We start from the raw sequence: 12,208 nt of genomic DNA, 5'->3' as shown, positions 1-12,208 counted from the left end.
CTGTTCTCACTTTCAGGTGACATTGACGGGAGATACCGCTTCCTGCTTCTTATTTACAATGTAAGCAAACTTGTTTGTCTTAGCGACTGGCTGAATAAGAAATAGGACTGAGTGGACTTGTAGGCTCTAAAGTTTTACATAGTTTTGTTTTAGAGTGCAGTTATGTAACCAAAAAAAATCTGCATTTGTAAATTGCACTTTCATGATAAAGAGATTGCACTTCAGTACTTGTATGAGGTGAATTGAAAAATACTATTTCTTTTATCATTTTTACAGTGCAAATATTTGTAATCAAAATAATTTAAATTGAACCCTGTACACTTTGTTTTCTGTGTTGTAACTGTAATCAATTTGAAACTGTAGAAAACATCCAAAAATATTTAATTAAATGGTATTATTATGGTTTAGTAGTGTGATTAAAACTGTGATTAATTGCAGTAAATTTTTTTTAATCGTTTGACAGCCCTAAAAAGGATAAAACAAAATCAAATAATTATGTTAATGAACTGTTATAGCTGAAATATTAACATTAACTGAATTTCTTAACTCTAACATAAGCAATCTGAACACTCTTGCCTTGAATGTATGCATTATAACAGGTTCACAAACACTGGGCAATGAGACATACTATTTAGCAAATACAGTTCAACAGAAAGCAAACACTTTTTCTAAACTGCTCCTCCAGTAAGACTGTTAAATTAAACTCTGTGCTGTTAAAATTAAACCATACCTCATGTGGCTTTAGATGCTTATATGTAGCATTTATATTACTGTATTTGTTGTATGATCATATGATATTACATTATTGCAATGTTTATTCAAAGGACAGAGCTGAAATAGTTACCCACTTTATAACTATATTAATTTTCGGAATTGTGTCATTAAAATCAACCTTAATCTTGCATTAACTTAAGTGTCTCTTCTCTCTCTCAATACTGTACACTCTTATTTTAAGGCAGAATGTGTTACTCTTCTACCAGAACGTCCACTCTAGTGTCTGTTAACTATACCTGCAATCTTTATGGCTACAGGATCCTCTGAAACGGGAACAGGTCCCTCTTTGACTTCAACCTGTTTTTCAGGGACCAGAGTAGATGTGGCAGGAGGGGTACACTTAGTCTCAACATAGGCCACAGATGTGGAAGCAGAGGGCTTGGAATTGTGAAAAAGACTAGCCCACGATTTTGCAGGCTGATTAACAAGGACTGATCCTGAAACCGGGGCTGTCGCCTCAGTAGTAGGTGAAACATCCTCGGGCTTAGCTTGGTCTGAGTCAGTGCTTTCCATAGTGTGCAATTCTACCCCATTGGCAGCTGTGCCCTCACCAGAGGATTCAAGTGTTTGTCCATTAGTAACACCAAGATTTTCAGTAGTATCAGTACCATCATAAGGTTCTACAACAGCTGTCCTTAAAGGGCTATCTCTGCCAGCCTCTGAGGGGATGCAGAATTGTTCAGAATTGGTAACACTGCATATCTCAGGCTGCCCTGCAGTCCTGGTATTGTCTAATACACTAGAAACAGAATCATCAGACACAGCTTCACTAATGAAGTCCACAGAATTTTCAGGGCTGTTACAAGTCCTTGGTGAGGCTGATGATGGTCTGTCTCCTGTAAGTTCCGTATCTTCTGTGCTTATACTATTCAGTCCTGATGAATTTGCATGGCCATTTACAAGAGCCTCTGCAGGAACAATGCCATCACTGACATCTTCCAAATAACTGTAGTATCCAGGTGGTCTTTTTTTCTTCTTTTTACGCTCCCGTTGTCCAAGGCCCCCAGATAAGCTATCATTTTCAGGATTAGAACCGCTATCCAAAGCGAGGGCAGGATCAGTGAACTGGCAGTCTATGGAGTTGTAGTTAGTTTCATTAAGAATGTCATCATGGGTTTTCTGAGTTGATGGACAACCGAGAATAAATTCTGGAGCCTGAGGATTCAGAGTGCTCGAAATACTGTAGTCAGTGTTATTCAGCACAGATGACTCTGTCTCAATAACTTCATTAACACCAAATTCAATTCTCCGATAATCCTCCCCTGGACAAAATAAATTAAAAACCTCTGTTAGTAAAGTCCAGTCACAAAGATACAAAATTAGTAACAGACAAGTCTGCTTTCCTGAAACGCAAGTATAAATGACATTCCTCGTACAAACAAAAATCATCCTCAATGTCCATTTGTATCTTGAAAAAGAATGGTTTTAAAAGATTTTAAAATGAAATGAGGATGCAAAGAGTATCAAAGTTTTCCTTCAACACAGAGTAGGACTTCAGTTTAAGAAAATCTGGGCACAGATCTTGCAATAAACACATTTGTACCCTTTCAGCTATATGGAGTCTGAATGACTTTAATGGTAGTCTGCCTGGATCCAACTGCAGGATGAGGAACATCGAGTGTGATGAAAAGAACCATCTTCTTCATACTACTGCACATCTTTAAAAGAAGGTCTTATTTTCTATGACAGTAAGTCTATAAACTGCATTTTGCCAAAAGTAAAGTAAAATCCACCTTTGCAACTAATAAGATTTTTTAATTAAGAATATTTAAGACAAGTCACAAATGGCAGAATGATATTTTACATTCTAATCTACTGGAAATGTTACAATTTCAGGTTTTGGAAATCCAAAATTATCAGCAATTTAATAATAAAAAAAGATATGATATTAATTTTGTGTGTCACACGAAATACAACTAATGTGACTGGATCAAAGCCAGACACATTACATTTAAAATATAAATTGACTGAAGGTGAGTATATGAACAATGAGAAATAATTTACCTCGATAATTTCATAACTTTCAAGAAATGAAAAGAAATTTTCTCATAATTGACTGAAATATACCAAAATGCTGTTATAGTCATGTTTTTTTAAATGTAAAACCCTAACTAAATTCCTGTTTATACATGATATCGAAGAACTGTATGCTGCAAGTGTATGGCACTTAAGTGACCACCACATATATTTTATTAATAGATTACAAAACTAGTAATACTACATGCCTCAGGCTGCCTTGACATTTAAAGTGTATAACTGACAGAAATTGTCATGAATACCAAATAGGGGTGTAATGGGTAATGTAATTAAGATTATAAAATTCATGCCTTTTTTAAATTTTAATAATTCCCAGGACAAATTTTCATTAATATTTAATCAAAAAACAATTTTGTGTGATTTTCTATGGTACATATATTACTGCTTCCATGAGCTTGAAAAAAAATTTTTTTCTGTTTTGCAAAAGGAAAAAAAAAGCGTTGCTAGAAAGTGAGTTTCAGATCATCCTTTTCCTACAGGATTCCTGTTCAAACAACACTGGTCCCTATTTCAAAATAAATACATATAATATGGCACACTAATCTCTACATCTTCAGATTCATCTAGTTTACCTATACATTTGCTAACAGGATAAGGCGATTTTGTGCAATTTATTTGTGCACACGGCATTTCAACAGATCTACGTTAATGAGCGTATCAGTGTCATTAACACTTGTTTTTATCCAACAGAGCATAACAGAGTTGATGCCAATCACAGTATTTTTAAGTTTTAGGAATAAATTGTGTATTTTTCTTAATACCTGTTGAAATCTTCCAATCCCTAATTAAAACTTATTAAAATCTGAAACCAATCAAGCATAGGATTTTTCCTAAATTCTTATTAGAAAAAATTGCTTTTGGACTAAGACTTGGTATGCTATTTTATAGTCTGGAGCAAAATTGCACATGCTATTAATCCCGCAAACCAGGGGATTATTAGCAAAGGAATTTAAATCTATTACCTATAGCCAAACTGCAGTAAGAAAAAATACTTACTTTACAATAACTGTAATGTGGATAAAATCAACCAAAAAGGAGTTAAGACTTTTACTCCTTCTTTAAATCAAATCCCTGAAATACCTCTTATTTACAGGAACTGTGAAGGTAGGGTCATAACACTTATTTCCACACTGCCACTAGTTACGACAGAATCTCATTTGTTTTAACATTGTATTTAGTGCCTTTTTAAAGAAAAATATGAAAGAGACCAACTTTCTTTTATGGTTATTTTTGTACCTTCCACTTTGCTTCCAGCCACCTTTGTTTCAATCCATTCCGTGGTGTTTCGAGGATCTATTGTTGCATGGATTGAAATGGATGCACCTGAAGGTATGAAGAATACTGCACATTGACAAGATACCCTTTGAAGATGTTACAATGTATCATGTCAATGCATTATAATGAAAGCTGTGAATGCGTATTAAGAATTAGTATGCACTGTGTATCATGCAGCTTTTTAGCCAAATACAATTATTCATAATATGCATCAACAGCTCCTCCAGCCATTCATTGTAGATATCATTACACCATAAAAACAGCAACATTTTATACTATGGTTATGTGATCAATGGGTCATCTCAATGTTACTAAAAAGACTTTGCCTGAGTAATTTTTTCCATTTTAGTTTCAACTGCTTCTTATGCAGCCATGACTATGATACTATGCAGGCACATTACAGTGCAGGTTTGTTAAGACAGACACATTTTTCAGGCAAAGTTTGATTTGCCATCATTAACCGATCTCAGGGGAGGGAGGGAGTATTTAGGTCTGAGCAGGATCTGAAAAACATTTGCAGAAACCAACTTTCTATATAGCTTGTGCTAAACCATACAGAAAGCCATTTGGGTAATCATCCCTATTTCAAACGTAGGCATTTAAAGTCAGGCACCTAAATCCATATTTAGGCACCTGAAAAAAAATTTCCCAGATTTCCAAAGGTGCTAAGCACTCACAACTTCCACTGACTTTAGATGGAGTTGTTGCTCAGCACCACTGAAAAGATTCGGGGGAGGGATAGCTCAGTGGTTTGAGCATTGGCCTGCTAAACCCAGGGTTGTGAGTTCAATCCTTGAGGGGGCCACTTAGGCATCTGGGGCAAAATCAGTACTTGGTCCTGCTAGTGAAGGCAGGGGGCTGGACTTGATGACCTTTCAAGGTCCCTTCCAGTTCTAGGAGATAGGATATCTCCATTAATTTAATTTAAGTTTAGTAACCAAAATTTGAAAATTATGGCCAATGACTTTTATCTTTATGTTTATACTTTCCCTAATGTTACCTTGTGGGTTTTGTTCTTCTACAAAATTTTAATGGCTATTCCAAATGCTGCGCTAATGACCTGCCAAATTTAAAACAAACATCAAGTATATTTTTAGCTAAAGGAGATCTGAGTTCTATTCCCAGTTTTGCCACAAGCTTCCCAAATACCTTTGGACAAGTCTCAACTTCTCTACAACTACGTTAACTCAGCTGTAAAATGACAATATTTATCTACTTTGTAAAAGTATTATGCAGACTATTATAAAGAATTGAAATCCTCAGCTGGAAGGTGCTATGTAAATATGAAATATTATATCATGAAACCAGGCAGGGTTTTTTTTCCTTTTTAACATGTGGGGAAAAGGTGTGCATGTGGGGGGGAAACAGTGACCATTACTGCTTTAAATCAGAGCTCAGTTACTACATTTTCACATTGCGAGTCATACTTTCTCTCTCACTCTCTCCAAAAAAGGATTTTCCAGAAAAACAGCTGAGCCACATAGAAACAGAATGTCATGCTGAACACTAAGCAGAACACTGCTCTCAAAGTCATCTTCAGGCTGCAACTGCCAAAAAATACTTGTGTTGAGACTTTTACAGAGGGGGCAGTAAAAGTCCACAGATGGTTAAGTGCTATCCAAGCTATTTATTTTTAGTTGCTCCTTGATTAAGAACTCCATACTAAGCTCTAGCCCTAAGCAATTTTTTCAACTGAATTCTAAAAGCTTCAACAAGAAATTTTTAATGGCATTGTTAGAGCACAAACTACCACAGTGAAGTAGCAAGCATACTTACTACAGTTAGCTACAGAAAAATGTTAAAACAAGATTCTCAAACATTCTTGTAGATTTCAACGGGCTAGCAAGTGTTGAAAAAGCAGCCTGCCAAACACATGCGCATAGACATGCTAATAAACCTGAACAGGACTAATTTAAAGACAATCTGTACTATATCAGAACCTTATGGGGAGAGTCCCACACCCTGAAAAAAAAAAAGAAAGAAAGAAAAAAGAGGGGAAAAAAAAGGAATGATTTCTTACCATCATGACGTTCACCTGTGGACTTAATACCACAAGAAACTGTTTCATTGTATGGAGGAAGCTGCAAAAAAAAAGAAAATAAGATTTAATGATAGGCAAAACAGCTCTTTAAAAATAACATTTTATGTTAATTTAATTAGAAATACCTTGATCGTTTAAAAATAACTCTTTATATCCAATTGTCCTAAATGCTGTCTTGAACTTAAATTCCTATATATACACACACTCATCCCTACATTGTAGTTTGACACTCTACAGAGACTAATTTACCATAATCAGAGATGAGAGATAAAAGACTACCATCACCTTGAGTTACAAACTCTAGAACAGGGATAGGCAAACTTTTTGGCCCAAAAGCCACATCTGCGAATAGAAATTGCGGGCCACGAATGCTCACAAAATTGGGATTGGGGTGTGAGGGCTCCGGCTGGGGGTGTGGGCTCTGAGGTGGGGCTGGGGATGAGGAGTTTGGGGTGCAAGAGGGTGCTCTGGGCTGGGAGCGAGGAGTTCAGAGGGCAGGAGGGGAATTACAGCTGGGGCAAGGGGCTGGGGTGCGGGAAGGGGTGCAGGCTCCAGCTGGGGGTGATGGCTGTGGGATGGGGCTGGGGATGAGAGATTTGGAGTGCAGGAAGGTGCTCTGGGTTGGGATCAAGGAGTTTGGAGGGCGGGAGGAGGATAAGGGCTGGGGCAGGGGGTTGGGGGGAGGCTCAGGGATGCAGGCTCGGGGCGGCGCTTACCTCAAGCAGCTCCCAGAAGCAGCGACATGCCCTTCTCCAGCTCCCACACAGAGGTGCAGCCAGGCAGTCTGCACGCTGCCCTGTACACAGGCACCGCCCCCACAGCTCCCATTGGCCAGGTTCCTGGCCAATGGAAGCTGCGGGGGCAGTGATTGGGGCTGGCGTGCAGAGCAGAGTCCCCTGGCTGCCCCTACATGTAGGAGCTGGAGAGGGGCCATGCTGCTGCTTCCTGGAGCTGCGTCGAGCAGCCACCAACCCTGCTTCCCAGCTGGAGCACCAGAGTGGGGCAAGCCCCAGACCCCGCTCCCCAGCGGGTGCTCGATGACCAGATTAAAATGGCTGGCGGGCCGAATCTGGCCCGGGGGCTGTAGTTTGCCCACCCCTACTTTAGAATCATGAGCTGTCCTCCAGTTCACTTCAGGATTATCTGAGTATAGCAAAAACATACCAAGAATTAAAGGGATGGAAGGACAAAGAGATTAAATAGCTTGCTAAAGTTCACGACAGAAACCTGTGGCAGAGCCATAACAGAACCCAGGCCTTTTGACGCCAAGCCCTCTGTTTTATCCACAAATAGTATTGCCTTTGAAGAGTTTTAAACACTCTGCTTAAAAATACAGTAAAATTTAAAGCAGTTATTCTGGATCATCTTATCCTATTCACTATAGCAAAATGAAGACTATTAGATTTGCACTGCCAGTCGAAATAGTGCCACCATGGTTACTATCTGGATAGAGAATCAAACACTTTGGTATAAAATGTAGGCTCCATTACCTGGAGCTAGTGAACGAATGTAACTCTTCCACTACTTACATGAAAAAAAAGAGTACAATTGCCTACATATTGGTTTACCTTAAGTATGCTGAAATTAAAGGATAAATAAATTCCATGTTAAATATTTCACATGAAAAAGTAAGATAACCTAAAGCTTTGCACTTATAGTACATTCCATGTGGTGTTAAATTTCATATTGCTGTTTAGCTTCTTCCACAAAGTTGGCCTGGTGGTCTGCAGACACATAATGCGTCACTGCGCAGGCAACCCAACTGAGTTGCAAACGTATAGGCATACATTGATCTTGAAACCCACTCTGCTTCAAGAAATATTAGGATTTTCTACAGCACCCATAATCACATTATACATGTGCTTTCCAGCTAAATTAGATCTGCACAGCAAGTTCCTTAGTGGAGCCTCAGGAAGTCTTCTGTTCTTTTTTTCTGGTTATAGGAGGCTCTGGGTGGAGATATATACCTTAAAAATAAAATAATTTTGATTATACTGGGAAAGCTTTCTTGACCAGAAAGCTCTTGGTATGTACTCTGAGGGTGGCCAACTTCAGACTCCTCCGGAAGTTCATTCCACAGCTGAATATCTTAATCTGGTCTCATATATTCTGCCCTGGACATTATAAACTGCCTTGTTCAATGGAAGAACAGCTGTCTTGAAGGCTCATGAAAGGAGATTTAGTTGATAACATACAGGGTCTGGCTTTGAAGGTCAGGCTCACTGGTCTTGATTTGGCAATGGAAGCTGACCGGGAATCAGTGACAGCTCACTGAGAAGTAAAGCTGGCACATTTTTTACAAACTAGAACCTCTGCATCACTTTCATCTTTGGCCCCAATACAGTAATCCAGTTTGGAGATAATGAAAGGATTGTGATGGCCAGATCTTTTTTCTGGGAAGAAGGGTTGAAACTTATAGCAAGCTGAAAGTGGAAGGCATTTTGCACAATGGTGCTCCCTTGCTCATCTAGACTTAGTGAGGAACTAACAGGATCATGTGGTTTTGCACCACTTTGATAAATGGGTCCAGATACCTTTAATACAGTGTTTCTCAAACTGGGGTTGCCGCTTACGTGGGGAAAGCCCTTGGTAGGCCGGCCTGGTTTGTTTACCTGCCCTGTCCGCAGGTCCGGCCAATCGCGGCTCCCACTGGCAGCGGTTCGCTGCTCCAGGGCAATGGGAGCTGCTGGAAGCGGCGCGGGCCGAGGGACTTACTGGCCGCCGCTTCCAGCAGCTCCCATTGGCCTGCAGCGGTGAACCTTGGCCTACAGCTGCAATCGGCTGGACCTGCGGACGGGGCAGGTAAACAAACCAGCCCAGCCTGCCAGGGGCTTTCCCTACACAAGCGGCAACCCCAGTTTGAGAAACACTGCTTTAATGGGATGGATGAGATGTACTGCTGGGTGTCCTCAGTGCACTTCTGGCAGCACTGACGTGAAATCTTACCTCTCCTTGTGGTCTCCCAAACAGATATTGAAGAGGAGGGAGGAAAGAATAGATCACTAGAGGACTCAGGTGAAGCATGTTCAGTTTTGGGAGGAACTTGCTGAAACATAAGGAGTTTGTGCCAGACAGGAGGAAGAGATAAGTGGGTGGAATCCCTAAGGAGCCAATGAGATGTCGGGAAGTAAGGAAGAAAGAAAAACTCACAACTGTCAGAAACTGACCCTGAAATTGATGAAATAAAATAATTACTAAGTAAAGTAATTTATGTCACGGAATCTATGGGTGAGCCTCAGCAATATTCTAAATGGTGGCAGGGAAAATAAATCCTTGTTTAAGTTAAAAAAAAATTTTCCTAGAAAACTTTCTTTGGTGATGAGCTAGCTGGGATAATTTTAAAAAAAAAAAATCTTTTTGTAGAACTGGGGAATCTATTTTTTGCTGCGTGCATTTTCATTTAATTATTTGTACACATGTTCCCCGAATCCTCCCTGTGAAGGTTCAAACTGTGCTCAACTGTAAAAGCAAATCAAATCTGAACTATTCAAACAAGCAGATATATGTCTTCCTTTGTTTGAACCAGTGTTTGCTGTGTAGACTGGCTGTCTCATCCTTCCCAGCCTCTCCCCATGTCCTCCCCCCTCTGAATAAAAGCAATCAAAGCCTTCAAGTTTGCCACTGAAAACACAGGACAAGCTGCTATGCAGATAACTGGTACCATTGTCCTAAATGCTAATGGATCTGACCTTAGAATGTCACAAACATTTCTCCATTGAATCTGATCCTTTCTATTTTCTTTAAACAATTAAAAAATAAAATACTTTCTTGTATGCTATCGTGTAAAATTATTTTAGGTACAGTAACAGAATAAAAGTATTGAGACTTCTGTATTCCTAATGATCTATTCATATGTTAGACATTTAACTATATAAACATCATCCTTTCTTGGATGGAAGTGAGAATGACTGGGTGGAGAATGGAAAGATAAAGAAAGTAAAGTAGAAAACAGAATGTGGCTTAGCAAAACAGAAAAAAAAAATATATGCACTCTTTCTAGATCTTTGAGTAACTACAGGGCTCGGTGACAAAACAAATACAAATGGACAAAGCATGACAGATGTTCAAATTCTATTCCACAGTCAAATAAAAGAGTAAACAATGTCTCAATCACATTAAAAATATTAAAGTCAAAATATCTGATGTAGTTACTCTTTCAAGGCAATGCTCATGTTGTTCAAGCTATTATGAAGGTTTTAGTAAAGTAACCTCTATGTCTAAATTTTCAAACGTACATGCCTAAAATATATTTAAGTGCCTAATTTTAAGCTCCCAAATGTTGATTTAAGTATCTGAACCTGCACTTAGATTTGTAATGACAGATTTAGGTACCATATATACTCGTTCATAAGCCAATTTTTTTTTTTTTTTTTGTAAAAAAAAGGGAAGCACCAGAGAAGGGGGTCGGCTTATGAACGGGGATAGAGAGGGAGAGGTGGGACTCAGCCCCTTCCCCTAACAGAGGGAGCAAGGAGGGGCAGCATAGCCAGAAGGGAAGAGGCGGGGCCAAAGTCTCTCCGCTTCTGGCCACACTGCTCTTCCCCTAGCCTCCGAAGCAGCTGCAGCTCCGGGGCTGGCAGGCTGCAGCGGTGCCGCTCGGCCCCACCCCCCAGAGCAGGCTGTGGCCATGCCACCCGGCCCGCTGGAACATGCTGCGGCCGCGCCGCCCAGTCTGGCCCGCCAGAGCAGCTCCAGCCAGGCCAGAGACATCCTCCCCTGGCCCTCCCCAGATAAGGTGGGAAGGGATGGGATGGGGAGAGTGTGGGGGTCCTCGGCTAGGGGTGGGGTCATGTGGGGGGTGGTCACAGGGGTTACTCCACTGACCTCTAGCTTCTCCCCCCCAAAACATTTCCCCACCAGTTGCTGTCCTGGCCCATCAGGGTAAGCAGCTGGCGCACTGGGACACTGTTTACTTAGGTTTAACTCCATGCCTGCGGATGCTTGAGGTAAACAAACCATCTCGGCCCGCCAGCGGCTTATCCTGATGGCCCGGGAGCCAAAGTTTGCCGACCCCTGAATTATAGGGTCGGCTTATGAACGGGTCATAAAAATTTTCCATTTTTACTTATCCATCTCGTGGGGGTCGGCTTATAAATGAACCGGCTTATGATCAAGTATATACGGTACTTACCTGTATGCACCCAAGTTTGAAAATTCATCTTTGTATTATCAAAAGAATCCAAGATGATTTATGGTTAGAAAGTCATAGTTCTCAATGAAGTGCTGAAAGATTTCAGTTTTACTGCATTTTTGCAATTCATTCATGCTCAGTCCACATTCCTTCCATGGTCAAGGCAAAACAGATTTGCTTTGCAAAAGTCTATGTTCAGTTGTGATTTACAGTAAGGTTTACGATTAATGATTTTATCTTCTTTGTCACTAATTTTAAAAGAGGCTTAAGAAAATGCAACACTTTATTTGGAAAGAAAGAAGATAAAATTTGGGTGGTTTTAAATTATGAAATTTTCTTATCACTCCGAGTGATGGTGAGCACACTGACGAAATCACCATTCCAACATAAGTCAGCTAAATCTTGCAAACCACGGGGCTATCAGTGCACTAAGGCTTCAGATACTTCACCAGGAGCCCTGATGATCATTTCTGCTCCTTCTTTAGCCAGAGTCCTTAGAAGATACTCCCATTCTAAGTTATTCCTAATTATTTCCCTCACTACACACCATCAGTAGTTTGAAATGATTCACTACCACCCAGAGTAAAACTACATACAACAGGAAATTATACCATGACTTAAATGACCTGATTTTCAATAAATTGGGGTTCCTCAAAATTAGGATACCTTATTTAATTTCATGGGATGAGTGGAGAAGGCATACAGTGACGTGCAGGAGAAAAGTGGCACAATGGAGGGTTGAAGGCAGCTGATAAAGGACACATCACTAGTTTGGGTTACTCACACTCTACCCCACATGTAAGCTTCTTCACGACTGCCTCATTGGGCCTCTCTAACCGTCAGTTTCCTCTGTCCTAACAGAATGCGCTTTGCTTATCACTCCAAGTGATGGTGAGCACACTGACGAAATCACCGTTCCAACATAAGTCAGCTAAATCTTGCAAACCACG

General features: G+C 40.2%; 1 protein-coding gene across 3 annotated transcripts in view; it reads right to left on the bottom strand.

Annotated features, from left to right (window-relative positions):
- The window catches only part of USP10 (ubiquitin specific peptidase 10), a 72,068-nt gene that overhangs the window by 36,207 nt on the left and 23,653 nt on the right, over nucleotides 1-12,208 (bottom strand). Inside the window, exons 3-5 of one of the 3 annotated variants that reach the window (XM_005292292.5) lie at nucleotides 6,107-6,167; nucleotides 4,048-4,134; nucleotides 1,011-2,036 (exon numbers count right to left, since the gene is read on the bottom strand). In XM_005292292.5, the coding sequence (XP_005292349.1) occupies nucleotides 1,011-2,036; nucleotides 4,048-4,134; nucleotides 6,107-6,167 (1,174 nt within the window). The remainder of the gene's footprint in view (nucleotides 1-1,010; nucleotides 2,037-4,047; nucleotides 4,135-6,106; nucleotides 6,168-12,208) is intronic. The other 2 variants (XM_042852117.2, XM_005292293.5) reach the window with 2 other exon arrangements.

The sequence above is a fragment of the Chrysemys picta genome, chromosome 14, assembly GCF_011386835.1.
Source record: "Chrysemys picta bellii isolate R12L10 chromosome 14, ASM1138683v2, whole genome shotgun sequence".
Classification (NCBI taxonomy): Eukaryota; Metazoa; Chordata; order Testudines; family Emydidae; genus Chrysemys; species Chrysemys picta.
Note: the sequence above shows the minus strand (reverse complement) of the source record. Positions and strands in the feature narration are given on the sequence as shown.